The sequence below is a fragment of the Thunnus albacares genome, chromosome 1 (genome assembly GCF_914725855.1).
Source record: "Thunnus albacares chromosome 1, fThuAlb1.1, whole genome shotgun sequence".
NCBI classification, from domain to species: domain Eukaryota; kingdom Metazoa; phylum Chordata; class Actinopteri; order Scombriformes; family Scombridae; genus Thunnus; species Thunnus albacares.
In genome coordinates, this window is record NC_058106.1 from 18,484,614 (window position 1) to 18,497,634 (window position 13,021).

At 40.5% G+C, this 13,021-nt stretch overlaps 1 protein-coding gene across 6 annotated transcripts in view; it reads left to right on the plus strand.

The window, feature by feature from the left end:
• kiaa1549lb (KIAA1549-like b) overlaps window positions 1-13,021 on the plus strand; it is a 68,929-nt gene that overhangs the window by 22,777 nt on the left and 33,131 nt on the right. For 3 of the 6 annotated variants that reach the window (XM_044347480.1, XM_044347471.1, XM_044347454.1), the window contains exons 2-3: window positions 6,770-10,975; window positions 11,114-11,229. In XM_044347480.1, coding sequence (XP_044203415.1) covers window positions 6,770-10,975; window positions 11,114-11,229 — 4,322 coding nt within the window. Of the gene's footprint in view, window positions 1-1,086; window positions 2,429-6,769; window positions 10,976-11,113; window positions 11,230-13,021 lie in introns of those variants that run through there. The other 3 variants (XM_044347488.1, XM_044347463.1, XM_044347494.1) reach the window with 3 other exon arrangements.

Below are 13,021 nucleotides of genomic sequence, written 5' to 3' on the forward strand. Positions count from 1 at the left end.
TCCTCCGGCCCTGCTCAGACATGAAGTCTCCATACACAGGCAAAAAAAAATCAGCGAGGATATGTGCAATACATATGCTCATATGCTGCAATACATATGCTCTCCTTCCAGACTTCCCTCCACCCCACTATTAATATATTTTTAATAGGACAACAGCTCAAAGCAATGGTATGCCTCTGCCTTCAATACACAGTCAAAACATAGCAGGGACATCTGAGGTACTTCCTCAGAAGCAATCGATCAAGCTTCTAAAATTTGTTTCTTTGCTCCCAGGGTTCCCTCCACCTCACTATTGAATTGTACTCTCTTGTTTACCATTTTCTGCACATAAGAGAACAAAAACAGCTCAAAGCAAAAGGAGAAGGAGTGTGTAATATGAGTGGAAGCAGCGGGAGCCGCAGCAGTGTCATGTCTGTGTCCTAGTAGCTCAAAGATAGTGCTGGCTGCAGAGGGGGAAAACGCTGTGGAAATGAGGTCTGCGATTTGCATGTGCTTGTTGCAGAAGGTTTCAGAGAAGTGAGAATCATGTAGCTAAAGATAAATACCTAAACCAAACATTTTATTGATCATACATGCTTAATTGCACTGAGCCTCGTACACAACAATGTTCCCGGTTTATATTCCCTTAAATGGCTTTAAAGTTGGAAAATGATGTTTGCACTAAGTGAAATATTTAGACCCAAGACTCAGTGTTTTTATGGTTGCAACCCATTACATGGAAGAAAGGTGTCTTGTGAATCATTTTTTAGACATTTATGTCTTAAAATACCATGTTTTGTCTGACCAACAGTCCAAAACCAAATGATATTTAATGTGCAATGATATAAAACAAAAAAAAAATTGCATATTTTCACATTTAAGAATCTGAAACCAACAAATATTTGTTGTTTGTTGTTTGTAAATGTCTGAATTAAACTATTAATCAATAATGCAAATTGTTACTGATACATTTCTGATTTATTTTTTGTCCATTGACTAATAGTTTTAGCACAATTTTCTCTGTAAAATCACCCTTTACTTAAACTATCAAGTTGAAAAAGTATTACTTGCAGTAATGTGACATCATCTGTTACTACGCTTTCCAGAGGGAAGCTAGATAGTGTGAGGAATCATGAAGATAAATTACTTTTGTTAGGAATGACTAGCAGACTTGTGGACTGCAGATTTTTCACTGCAGTTACCTCCCAAAGACCACAAATTCAATCCTTTTCTTTCTCTTGTACCACTCTTTACCCGACTGCTGCACTTATTTTTCTTGTCTTGGTAGGTCTATGCCATTTTCTTTTTCCACACCTCCCAGCCCACCCTTTCTCGTCACTCTCTGTCTCTCTGTTTCTCTTTCTCTCCTTTTATCTGCACACCTTTTCCATTCTAGTCCGGGGTTGAAATCCTCCCATATGCTCAGCTCTATCAGAGCAGGTGGCAAACCACAGGTGGACCCCACACCTCCGCTAGAACTGGCGTCCGTCCCGCTACACCCAAATTCATGTCTCCACTGGGCGCGTTAAAGCAGGAGGAAGGGGGCCAGGAAGTTCTCTTTCATTTTGATGATCAGATGGTTTGACTGAGTGACCTCTTCGTGGCCTTGAAACCGGTCACATATCCTTTGTTATGTTAGAGCCCTTTTGTGAATACAGAAATATATTTCCCTTCTTACCACTCTTTGTTTTACATCATCAGTTTTTTAAGGATTGGATTCAAATTGCAGTATAGCAATTTCACTAATCACATTTTACTACATCAGTCATTTATTAAAGAATGGGAATTAAGTGGGATCATGCATACAGCCTTTAAGGAATGAATGTTGGCAGTTAATTAAAGTCAATGATTTATTCCGGTGAAAACAAATTGTGAAAAGCATTTATACCAATTTTCTGGGATATTGGTGACATTTAAGAGTTCATTCAGAGTTAGTGACCTGGAACTTTTACTGAATTTATAGGTACAAGATCCTATTATATATAAGTATGTATGAGTACACTGCCTCAGGCTAATCATCATGTATGTCATTCAGAAAGCATGGATTTAAGGGCCTCAGTAATTTCCAGTATGTGCTGGACAATTCTCTGGATTTCACAGTTTATATTCATTTTTGTTCTGGAAAACATAAAGACATGATGTATGAGTATGCTTTTGCAATCCAGGTACATGTCTGTCATCAAAAGGGTCCCCCTGAACTCAGCTTGTGTCCCTCCAACACTGAAGGAGTTGTATGTGAGTGTTATCTGGATGCACTTCAGCAAGGGAAACATGCTGAGGGGGTGGGAGATGTGACAGGACTGCAAAGCTTTGTAAATGGATAAAAGAACCCCTATATGGATGTGTCGAGGATGTGCAGAGAATAAAAGGAGAGAAGAGGACACGAATGGCAGGGAGACAACTCCACATTGGCCGTCTTGGTGCATTAATCACCTCCAGCATCTTCATGGTAGTTACTGTAATGTAAACCTCCATCTCTCTCTCTCTCTCTCTCTCTTTCTGTCTTTTACCGAGCCATAATTTCTGCAAGGGCAGAACACATTGTAACATTGAGTCCATTGTGTGTTTTTATCTTAGCAATGCTTGAGCACACGGCTGCCATCTCTTGAATAATTCTATTTGTTCCACTTTGAAGATTGTTTCGTCTTTCTCTCCTTTGGGAATACATAAATGTCTGCCCTTGGTGTGCTTTGTGAGACTATTTGAAAGATGACTATGTTTACACCCCCAAACCTGGTGTAGTTTGTTTTCATGTTGGTGCATAGGTTAAAATGATCTCCAGAGAATATTCAATTAAAACATTGTACTTGAAAGTCAATTTGTTATTTATTACAACTATCAGACTGCATCAAGATTAATCCTGACAACCCCAGCAATCTAAAAATGTGTACTGTATGAATCAAGTCTCTTACACGGTGGTGTGACTTACCTGACTCTTTGTAATGGCTCGATTTGTCATATTTAGAGAAGGTAATTCTGTGCTGACGTGCAGCCTGGATGAATATGCACTCTGCTTATGCAATCAGATTTTTCACGCTGTCAGTTAATGGGACAGAGTATCAACATGACATTTTATACACTTTTTTTGGCTAATAGGCAGCAGGGATTTGGTACCACTTCCTAATAAAGCACACTTTATAATGGATTTATAAGTTGTAACTAATGGTTTTGTTAATGGTTAATTAATCATTTACTAATTCTTTGTTAGATCAATTATAAGTCATTAAGAACAGCTTTTGGGTTGCCAGTTTGTGAAAAACTCCTTTGGCTTGTTTTAATCCTTCTACAGAATTGCTCTTCAATTCAAAGGAAGACCCTCCAATTGGCATTTGACTACTTACCCTCTGGACCAAAATCCATTTATTTACAACTTAGAAGTACAGAGAAGCACAGACTTGATGGGTTGTTGTAAATGGAGCTGCAACTAACAGTTATTTTCATTATTGATTAATCTGTTGATTATTTTCTTGATTAATTGATTATTCATTTGGTCTATAAAATGTCAGAAAATGGTGAAAAATGTCTCAAAGCCCAAAATGCAACCTAAAATGTGTTATCCCGACCAACAGTCCACAACCCAAAGATACTCAAAATATTGTTATATTGTTATTGACTCTAAACAATCAATTATCAAAATAGTTGGTGATTAAATTTCTGTTGATCGATTAATTGACTAATCGTTACAGCTGTACATGTAAATAGCCTTTATTATTGACTTACTAATATTTATAACTGCAGACTTGATGGCTAATTAGAGAGGTAGAGAATAACACAAGTATTTATTAGTGGATTATCTATGTACCAATGTAATAATATAATAATAAAAGGACTGAAAATTAAGTCATCAGCACTTGCAAATAAGTATGTAACACTTAATGATGATGATGATGATTAATAATAATGCACAGCAGCATCAGGAAACGGATGCGTTTTGGCCTTAAGCTTTCCTCTGCGTTTCTGAGACATATGTGGGTGTGATGCCTCTTAAACAGCAGCCAGGGACCTGCTGGTGATTAACATCCATCCAAACATCATCATCAAAAGACAAATAATAGTAAGAAAAATATCAGTAAGAAAAATTAAGTCATAAGAGGAAATATACCACATTCTGTTATTGCAACAACTAGATAATTGACCAATTAATTTATACACTAACAATAAGAAAATGCATGTATGGACATATGTAAACTCATCATGTGCAGAACCCCCATAGAAAATACAAATGCATATACATAAATAAAAGTTTCTTCTTCCTATCTTCTCCCTTCAACAGTGGCATAACAGCCATGAACTGTAGCCTACAAACTCCATGGCCAACATAATTGACCTCTCTTCCCTATTTCTGGTGCTACTCTTATGCTCAGAGATCCTAATTCTCATTCCCTTTTTGTCTTGCCCACATAGCAAAACCCTTAAGGACATTTCAATAGGTAGACTACATGTGTGGTCCTACATGTGATTGTACCCCTGACTTTCATTTTTCTGACTGTATGGGGATGTAAAAATGGTCCCCTTTGATCATGGCATTACATTTCACACAGTTCAAACCAGGAGAATTAACAGACAAACTAACAAACTTTCAGCCAACAATGGGGTCACCTGACAGAATATGCCAGTGTTTTCTGATAACACTTTTAACCAACTGAGAAACAGGTGAAAAGGTAGTGCTCAAGGCAACATATTGTTGTTTAAGAGGAGGAGGATTAGGTGCTAGGAGGCTATTTCTATCTTTTTCACAAGCCTTAGACAAACATGCACTTAAAATTCTTTGGTCATAATTCTTTTCTTGGCAATGGACACACAGGTCATTAGCCTGTCTCTCAAACTCTCCATCAGACCTACAAATTATTTTTCTTCTTAACAGTTGATCATAAGGCAAGCTTATTTTCAGGCTGTGTGGATGTTAACTTGAGTAATGGAAATAGTTGTTTCTCTCTGTCTTTTTGCATAAGACTGTAGTCTGTAATAACTCAGATTTGTTTACTCTCACATCTAAAAAAGACACTGATTCTCTACTTGCCTCTTCTGTAAATGTAAGAGTGGGCAATCTAGAGTTGAGATACCCCTTTAAATGCTTCTAGCTCCTGATTGATTACTAACTGCCCAATCAAGAGTGTTTCTAATTTCACCTGCAAACTTAAGTGTTGGATCATAACTCAGATGGGTGTGGAAATCTGTTTTACTCAATTGATTCCTTACCTTCAGCACAGTATTATTCTTTATTTTGCAATACTACTGCAACACCCTTGTCAGCATTGCATATTACAGTCGACTCATCATTAGCAAAATCTTCAAGGGCCTGTCTCTCTGTCTCTTGTGGAGATAAACTGGAATAGCATTTGTTTGCACCAGGAGAAGAAAACAGAGACCGAACGTCATCTTCAACTGAACAACAAAATGTCTGTACAGAGGCATTAGTCACCGAGGGGATAAATAAACTTTTGGTCTTAAATTTACTGCCAGCTTGTGACTCACTAGTTATCTCCACCCCATCTCTGTGATCAGTGTGCACAGAGGAAGAATTGTGTTCAAAGTCTTTGCAAAAAAAAAAACAATCTCAATTTTACTACACAAAAAAACTTGAACAGTTCAACTCTCATTGTAAACAGATCAGCATCTTTAGAGGGCACAAAAGACAGGCCTTTAGACAACAAAGCATTTTCCTGATCACTTAGCTGTCTCTAGGATAAGTTAATTATATTGGAGGGCTCGGAGCTCTCTTTGTGCGCCTGTCTACGCCTCCTCCCTCCCTGTTGTGTCAGTCTTTTCTTGTGGCCCCTCTGGTTCAGATGATTCGTTGTGGTGACTCTAAAAACGAGACTGGCTGGATGTAGCAATGGTTTCGTTCCCAGATTCATCAGTCAACAGCCCACTGGATGATCATCACCTGTCCTGTGTGCCCTGTGCATCCTCTCTATTCAGTCAGATAGCCGGGATGTATCCGGTTGTTTTTGTAGTCCAGCGTGTCTCGTTGATATTTCTTCACTTTGGTCTCAGACAATTCCTTTTAATAGGAATCGATCAAGGAGGTACAGCGTTCATTGAACCCCATCAACTCCTGTGAGCTGAACTTGTATTCCCTTGCATAGCTCCTCTTGTGTGTAATCAATGACCAGTAACATTAAGTCCAATGAACATTCAAGACTTCACACCACTTCTTGCAGAATGCAGGGTTGTTACTACCCAATAGCGCCTTGTTAATTCTTAGTCCCCTTGGAATTCTTTTGTTTCTCCAATATTGGGTATATATAGAGTTGAACCATGTAGCATGTAATGTGTCTCCTTCTTTTTCAAGTGTTCTGCTGCTGTGCTTTATTAAAAGTATTACATACTTATTTGCAAGTGCTGACAACTTAATTTGCTACTGTTGTGCCTTTTGGGTCGGCACCCATTACACTCTGAAGACATTTGACTTGAGCATGCCAGTTCTCTTGTTTGAACAAATAAAAAGGATTAACACCAGTAAAAGGGACTTTTAACAACCTGACAGCACAAAGGTTGTTCTTAATAATGTCTTACAACTGACATAGTAAGCATTCAATAAGCCATCATTTCCAACTTATAAACCCTTTTTAGAGGGTGCCTTATAAGAAGTTGGCACCAGGAATTCTTATGTGTTGTTGTTTTCTTTTCCAAAGACTCCATGTCTGAGTTTTGACCAACATGTAAGACTATTACAGTGGCCCACTTGAAATGGAATTAAACGCAGCTTCACCTTCAAAAGTAGGCCTTTGTCGGTATATTAACATATCAATATAATCTGCCATCTTCCTTTCTGTTCTGTTAACAGAGAAAACCACCTATGATGCCTCTGGCTCCTCGTCTTTACCAAGCGACCCCACAGTCAAAGCTGCTCCTGCTCATCCATTGGCCGACCTGTCGGTGGCAGAGGAGGTGCCTTTTTCAGTCGTCCACTCAGATGGTGACTCGGAGTCCGAGGGGGAAGGTTTATCAGGCCAGCCTGCCTTTTCGTCTGTCTTAACCGTCATGGCAGGAACTGTAAAACATCCAGTGAGCCTCGCTCAAAGCAGAACCTCGCCAACTGTCACCAGGGACGAGACCCACACCACCCAATGGCCTTTACATAGTTCCAGCCAGGGCTCAGAGATGTCCTCCTCCTCCTCCTCTTCTGTGGGAGCCAATGGAAACCACCCCGACAACTCAGGTCTGACTTCTAGCATGTCTCCCCAACACACCATACCACCTAAAGCTCTCACCATGGCATCTGGGCCATCACATGTGTCCTTGATGGATAGAAACAGGAATGTCTCATCGTTTTCACCATCTTCTTTATTGTCATCGTCACTGTCCTCCTCAACTCCATCCACTTCCTCTGTGTTACCATCCTCACTGTCTCTATTTTCTCTATTATCTTCCACTCAGTGGAGCACTAAAGCTGCTTCATCTCAAGGTCAAAGGATTGTGTCCAGCTCTGCCCCTCAGAGAGAAACAGCAACATTAGCACCAGCAGTATCTCTGGATTGGACAGAAAGTTTGACTGCTGCACAATCCACCGCTCACTCAGCTGTTAATCTACCAGCTGCTACACAGCCAGCACAAAGCACAACAACTGCACCGTCACTCTTTCATCTCCATGAAATAGTGACAAGTGAAACCAGCATTGAAGAGAGCAATAAAGTGACAACACACTTATTTTACCCATCAACTGATAAAATCCATGGAGTGAGTGGGACACACATAGGAAGTTTAAGCACAAGAGTGATCAGAACACCAGCAAACAGCACATACTCATCATATTCTACTTCAAACAATGGACTGATTCTTTTAAAGATTTCACCTCGAGCCACTCAAGCTCATAATCCAGGTATGAACTTGGATTCGGCCAATAATCGTGAAATGAGCACCTCATTTCCCTCCAATCAAGAGAGTCAAGCTCAAAGGCAGCAGGGAGCTTTACAAAATCCCACATCAGCACTGCTGTCTGCTCCTCCTGAAGGCTATTCTGTTTCTAGTCATGTCACAGAGCAGATGCTGTATCTAACAACATATGTAGAGAATAAAGACAAGACAGGAGTAGGCAGTCAAACTTCGGTTCACAAAAATATTGGAGATGCAATCATGTCGCCTCTCCATTCACATTTAGTAAATCCTTCTGCATCACCAGCTATGACGTTTAGTCCCACAGGATCCTTTTTCACACTTTCCTCCAAGAGTCCACCAGGTAAAACAACTCTCTCTGAAACTGCAATCACAAAACTAACACCTTTCTACTCTGGCATGGTGTCCTTGGAGCATGCATCTAATCCCGATGATTTACTGATGGCAGCAGGTCACGGCAGCGCCAGAGTTCCTGCCATCAATATAGATTACAACCAGGAAGAGATAGCAAGAGCTGAGCTCACATCTGTTTCCTCTCAAGCTTACCTGAATAACTCACTTTCACCCACACAGCTGAGGCCGGAGTCCACCACTGGTGCAATTCTTAGATTGATCAGCAGAACAGGAACAATCTCCTCCTCATCAGAGTCAGATTCACTTCATTTGCAGAGTAATGAAGTCATAAATGTCCATGAACAAACAGGGTCTCCCAAGAGCATAACTCAGAAGCGCAAAGGATGGACGACACCAAAAATGATCTTTTCATCCAACAGTGGGACAGCCTTTCTTTCTAGTTCAGCATTGCTAGTTGAGTTTACAAATGATATGACCTATAAAACCATGCATGAAAGTCTTTCACACACCACTCGCCCTACATACTCATTGCCCTTTTTTCTAAGCCATGGCCAAAACCACAACAACACTGATGACAGCATTGGCCTGTCTGTCAGCAGTGAGGTTAATTTCTCTGACCAAGCCAAAGCCCCATTATCATCACAAATGATTCCCTCACAAAGACCTTTTCAAACAAGATCTGTGCCTCCTTTTCTAGACAAATTTTATACAACATCAGGTCTAACTCTACCACCTGACAAATCAGCTGAAGTCTCTGCTCATATCATAAAATCAGAGAGAGGAAATCACAGCATATCTTCGACTGTTGAGAGTAAAATGAGTGCAGGTAACAATAAAATATCAACAGTCTCCAATGATCACAGGACACAAGAAAACAGGCCCGCTGAGAATTTACACAGATATACTGCAAATAGGTCAGTGGCTCCTTTATTTAAGGGAAATGAAGATTCTACTTTGATCAGAGGTGCTGCATTTTACAAAAAGGGTGTTCCATCAGGGCAGTTTCCATCTTTCATGACTCCAAAAGATGTTTTTATGCTAAATAAAGGCTCTGACAGTTCTAGCAAAGGATCGTTCACTAAAATCCCCTTTTCCCTAGTAACGTTTGATGCTGCATTAGAAACTAGTCTGTCTCATAAAGATGATGGGACATTCACGGGCCATAATGAGCAGCCTTCTCCTTCGTCTTGGTCAGAAATCATCCTAACACCGAGGACAAACTCTTCCTCTCGCTCTCAGGGACTAATCACCAGTGTTAGCAGTGATAAATCTCCTTTTTATTTAGGCAGACAAACAACCATGCCCTCCACTGCTTCCTCTGCAGCAACTGCTACTTCCAATGAAAAGACGTTTAGGGCTATTTACAGTTTTGGCACAAAACTAATGGCACCATATACAAAGTGGAAAGCCACCAAGCCTGAACCTTTTCAAAACAGTGCCTTTGAATCAGAAAATACATCTACTGGCTTTGATAGGGGAAATTCTAATATACAAGCAGATGGACCAGCATATGAGCATCCAATGCTAGAAAATGGACAACAGCCTAATATGCATGTATTGAATTCAACTGATCCAACTGTAGTTGCCAGTGATCCATATTCATTTCATCCATTGGAGACAGAGCACTTTGGTGGAGAATATTCCTCTTTAATATATGTTAAAAGCACTTCAAAATCTAAAGAACAGAGTCTGGATTCGTCCCCAGCTGATCTCAGTTCTGCTCCGGCTGTCAGTGTGTCTCAACGAGTCACCGTAAACACTCCTGCTCCATCAGCTTGGGGTTCAAATGGTTTTCTGCCCCTCTCACACACAAGTAGCGACTCTGTAAAATCTTCACAAGCCACCACTTTTGCGTTGGTGTATAAAAACAAGCTGAGCTCCCCTTTAGCAGCTGTTGACTTTCCCAAATCTGTATTTGATACAGCTGTCACACTTCCAAACAATCCCTCACACACTTTTTCTGATACTGACCACACAGTTGATTTAAAATGGAATAGGTTCATCTCACCAACAGAGTTAATGTCATCATCCTCTTCATCAGAGACTTCACCGCCATCATTTAGTGGTATCACAGCTTCTCAGTTGCAAATGAACCCCACCACTTCACTTTTGTCTAAAGCTTCATCATCATTGATGTCTTCATCATCACTGTCATCATCAAAGGTAAATTTAGCTGGTGTAACACAGTCAACGAAACCAGCAATGCATCCAGGCCCTGTATCATTATCTGTCACCCCGTCACCCAACCTGACCTCATCCATAGATTCTGATCACTCACAGGAAGTGACGTTTTTTGTCCTTACAGAGGCAGAGCGGGATGAGTTAACTGCTGGATCAGCCAGAGTAGTTGCACCTAGTTTCCCCAAAGAAAAAGATGCCAGTCTAGCCCCCTCTCAATCAGCCAGAACTACTCTTTCTGCTGGGCCCACCGAGAGGACATCTCAGGTATCACCTCTGATCCCTCGACAGGACACCACAACAGCCTCTGCGAAGCTTACCACCCCAACTCTAGCTTCAGCCACCAAATCTAAAAACCCCATCACTACCATCCCTTCCCTAAGAGTCACCACCGCAACCACGCAGTCGACCACCACAACCACACCACAGCCTGCACCTGTGACCAGGAAAACAACTACCACCACAACCGTCAGGGCTCCAATTAGCAGGCGAACATTCACGCCACCTGTCCCGAGGACAACCCTGCCCAGAGGGGCCACCACCATCTTCATCTCCCCTTTCACCACCACCACGGAAGCTCCACCACAGCAGTGCAACATTACAGAGAGAATGTGGGTGCGAACAGGTAAAAACTTTTGCTACTCTGACGTAAAAACTGGTGTTTTTTTATTGTGAAATAATGTTATTGCTCTAACATGTTTTGTCTCTGTTTTTGTCTTTGTTTCACCCTCTGTTTGTCTGTTTGTATCTGTATCTCTCATAGTTGTCTCCATCTATGTGAGAAGGAACAGGCTGGACAGCATCCAGAGGCAGAATCTGCGCAGGGGACTAAGTCAAGGCCTCCGAAAAGCTCTGAATGATAGTTCAGCCCAGGCACAGGTCAGATTAGTTACTGTTATTAGTTATTGTTATTTAACCAGCAAATACTACTGTTTCATCAAATCGATGTATATGTCCACCCATATATATGGACTTATTATATTTTTAATTTTATATAAACCTAAACATCTGTGGAGGGGTTATCCATATCTAATGGCAGATTTAGAGTAGAATCCTTGCTTTATACATACTGTACATACATACTGTATATACACTAGTATCTTTTCATACAAGCCTGTAATTGGAAAAAATGTGGAATCTGCAATGCTGTTTTTATCTCTACAGCATCAACCAGCCTCAAAACTCCCCGCAGACATATGCTGAACAGCTGTGATGAGTAAATTGCAAACGATCAACAACCCCTGCTGCCTAAAGTAGAGTTAGAATTCCAGTGAATACAGGAATACATTTTAAATGAATTCTGGATAAAAAAGTTTATGTCAGTCTTGTTGGAAATAGTTAAAGGTTCTGACAGATTGAAAGAAGTGGTGTTCAGGCTAGATGCCTGATGCTAAGATTTTGGTTCAGTTTGCAGGAGTGAAGTAATATTTTTCCTATGTTTGCCATGCAAGTCTCTCTGAATTGAATAGATTTATGTTAAACTCCCACTTTGTGTTTCCATATTATGCGAGGTTTATCATAGAGTTCAAATATTGGACCTTGAATCATTAAACAATCTTCTAACACTAGACAACAGTAAATGGTTATTTGTCGTTCCCTGACCACAAATCTGGAGGTTTATTAGCATGGAGTGAATTAGACACTTAAACCAAGAACCCTCATGTAGGCTACGTGAGAAGAGATAAGGATTAATATAGAAATTAGGTTGACTGAATGTGTCCCAGAAGGCAGTGGGTGATGTCACATATTTAAGTAACTGTACCAACACTAAAACAAGATGTAGATGTGGACTGTAGCAGTGCTGTACATCAGAATTGTTGCTCTAATTTTCTCATATTTACAGGTAATAGCAGCCAAAGTCTATGGAATTTATCCACATTTCACCCAAAAGAACATTCACCAGTCTTACCAAAGCAGTGAACACACCAGATTTGGCTTCACAAAAACTCAGAGGGAACCCAGTCTCAGATGTTTCTCTGCAATAATGATACAAACAGATCCAGGGCACATACAATGATCCTTGTATCTGTGGATTAGCCATTTGTGAAGCCAATCATGGTTCCCACTGTGCCAAAATCATTCTCTGACTCCAATAAGCCTCTAATACCTCCGCTCAGTGTGACTTTGTATCAGGAGCACCTCTTGGCTCGGAGAAGCTACACTAAAATACAAGTAGAAATGCATGTTTGAGTCTGTGAGAGAGAAAGCAATTATTGAGGGAATAAGGTTAGCTAGTTGGTAGGATAGTGTCTGTTTACTGTTGTACACTGAACATGTGAGAAAAATGTTATGGTTAGAATTGAATTTGGTTGTAAATAACAGACTGCATGGGTCTTAAAATGAATGAAGCAGCAATGTGATGTACCTTTTTCTACATCGCCTCCTAGTCTCCTGTGGGTTGAAGTGCCTTTAGAGCTCAATTTTGAGCAAGTGTTAAGTGCATCTATTTGTGCATATGTTTTTCTGTGTGTGTATGTGTGTGTGTGTGCATGCGTGTGAGTGTGTGTTTTCATGTATATCTGCAGTCCATTGAAATATCTCTGCGTGTTGTATTTCTCTATGTGGAAGTATCAAATAATTGAGAGTGAAGCCTGCATATTCACCCTGTCCATGTGAAGGTCAATGCTCTCACATGTTTTCCCTCTCCCTCCCTCTCTCTCTCTCTCTCTCT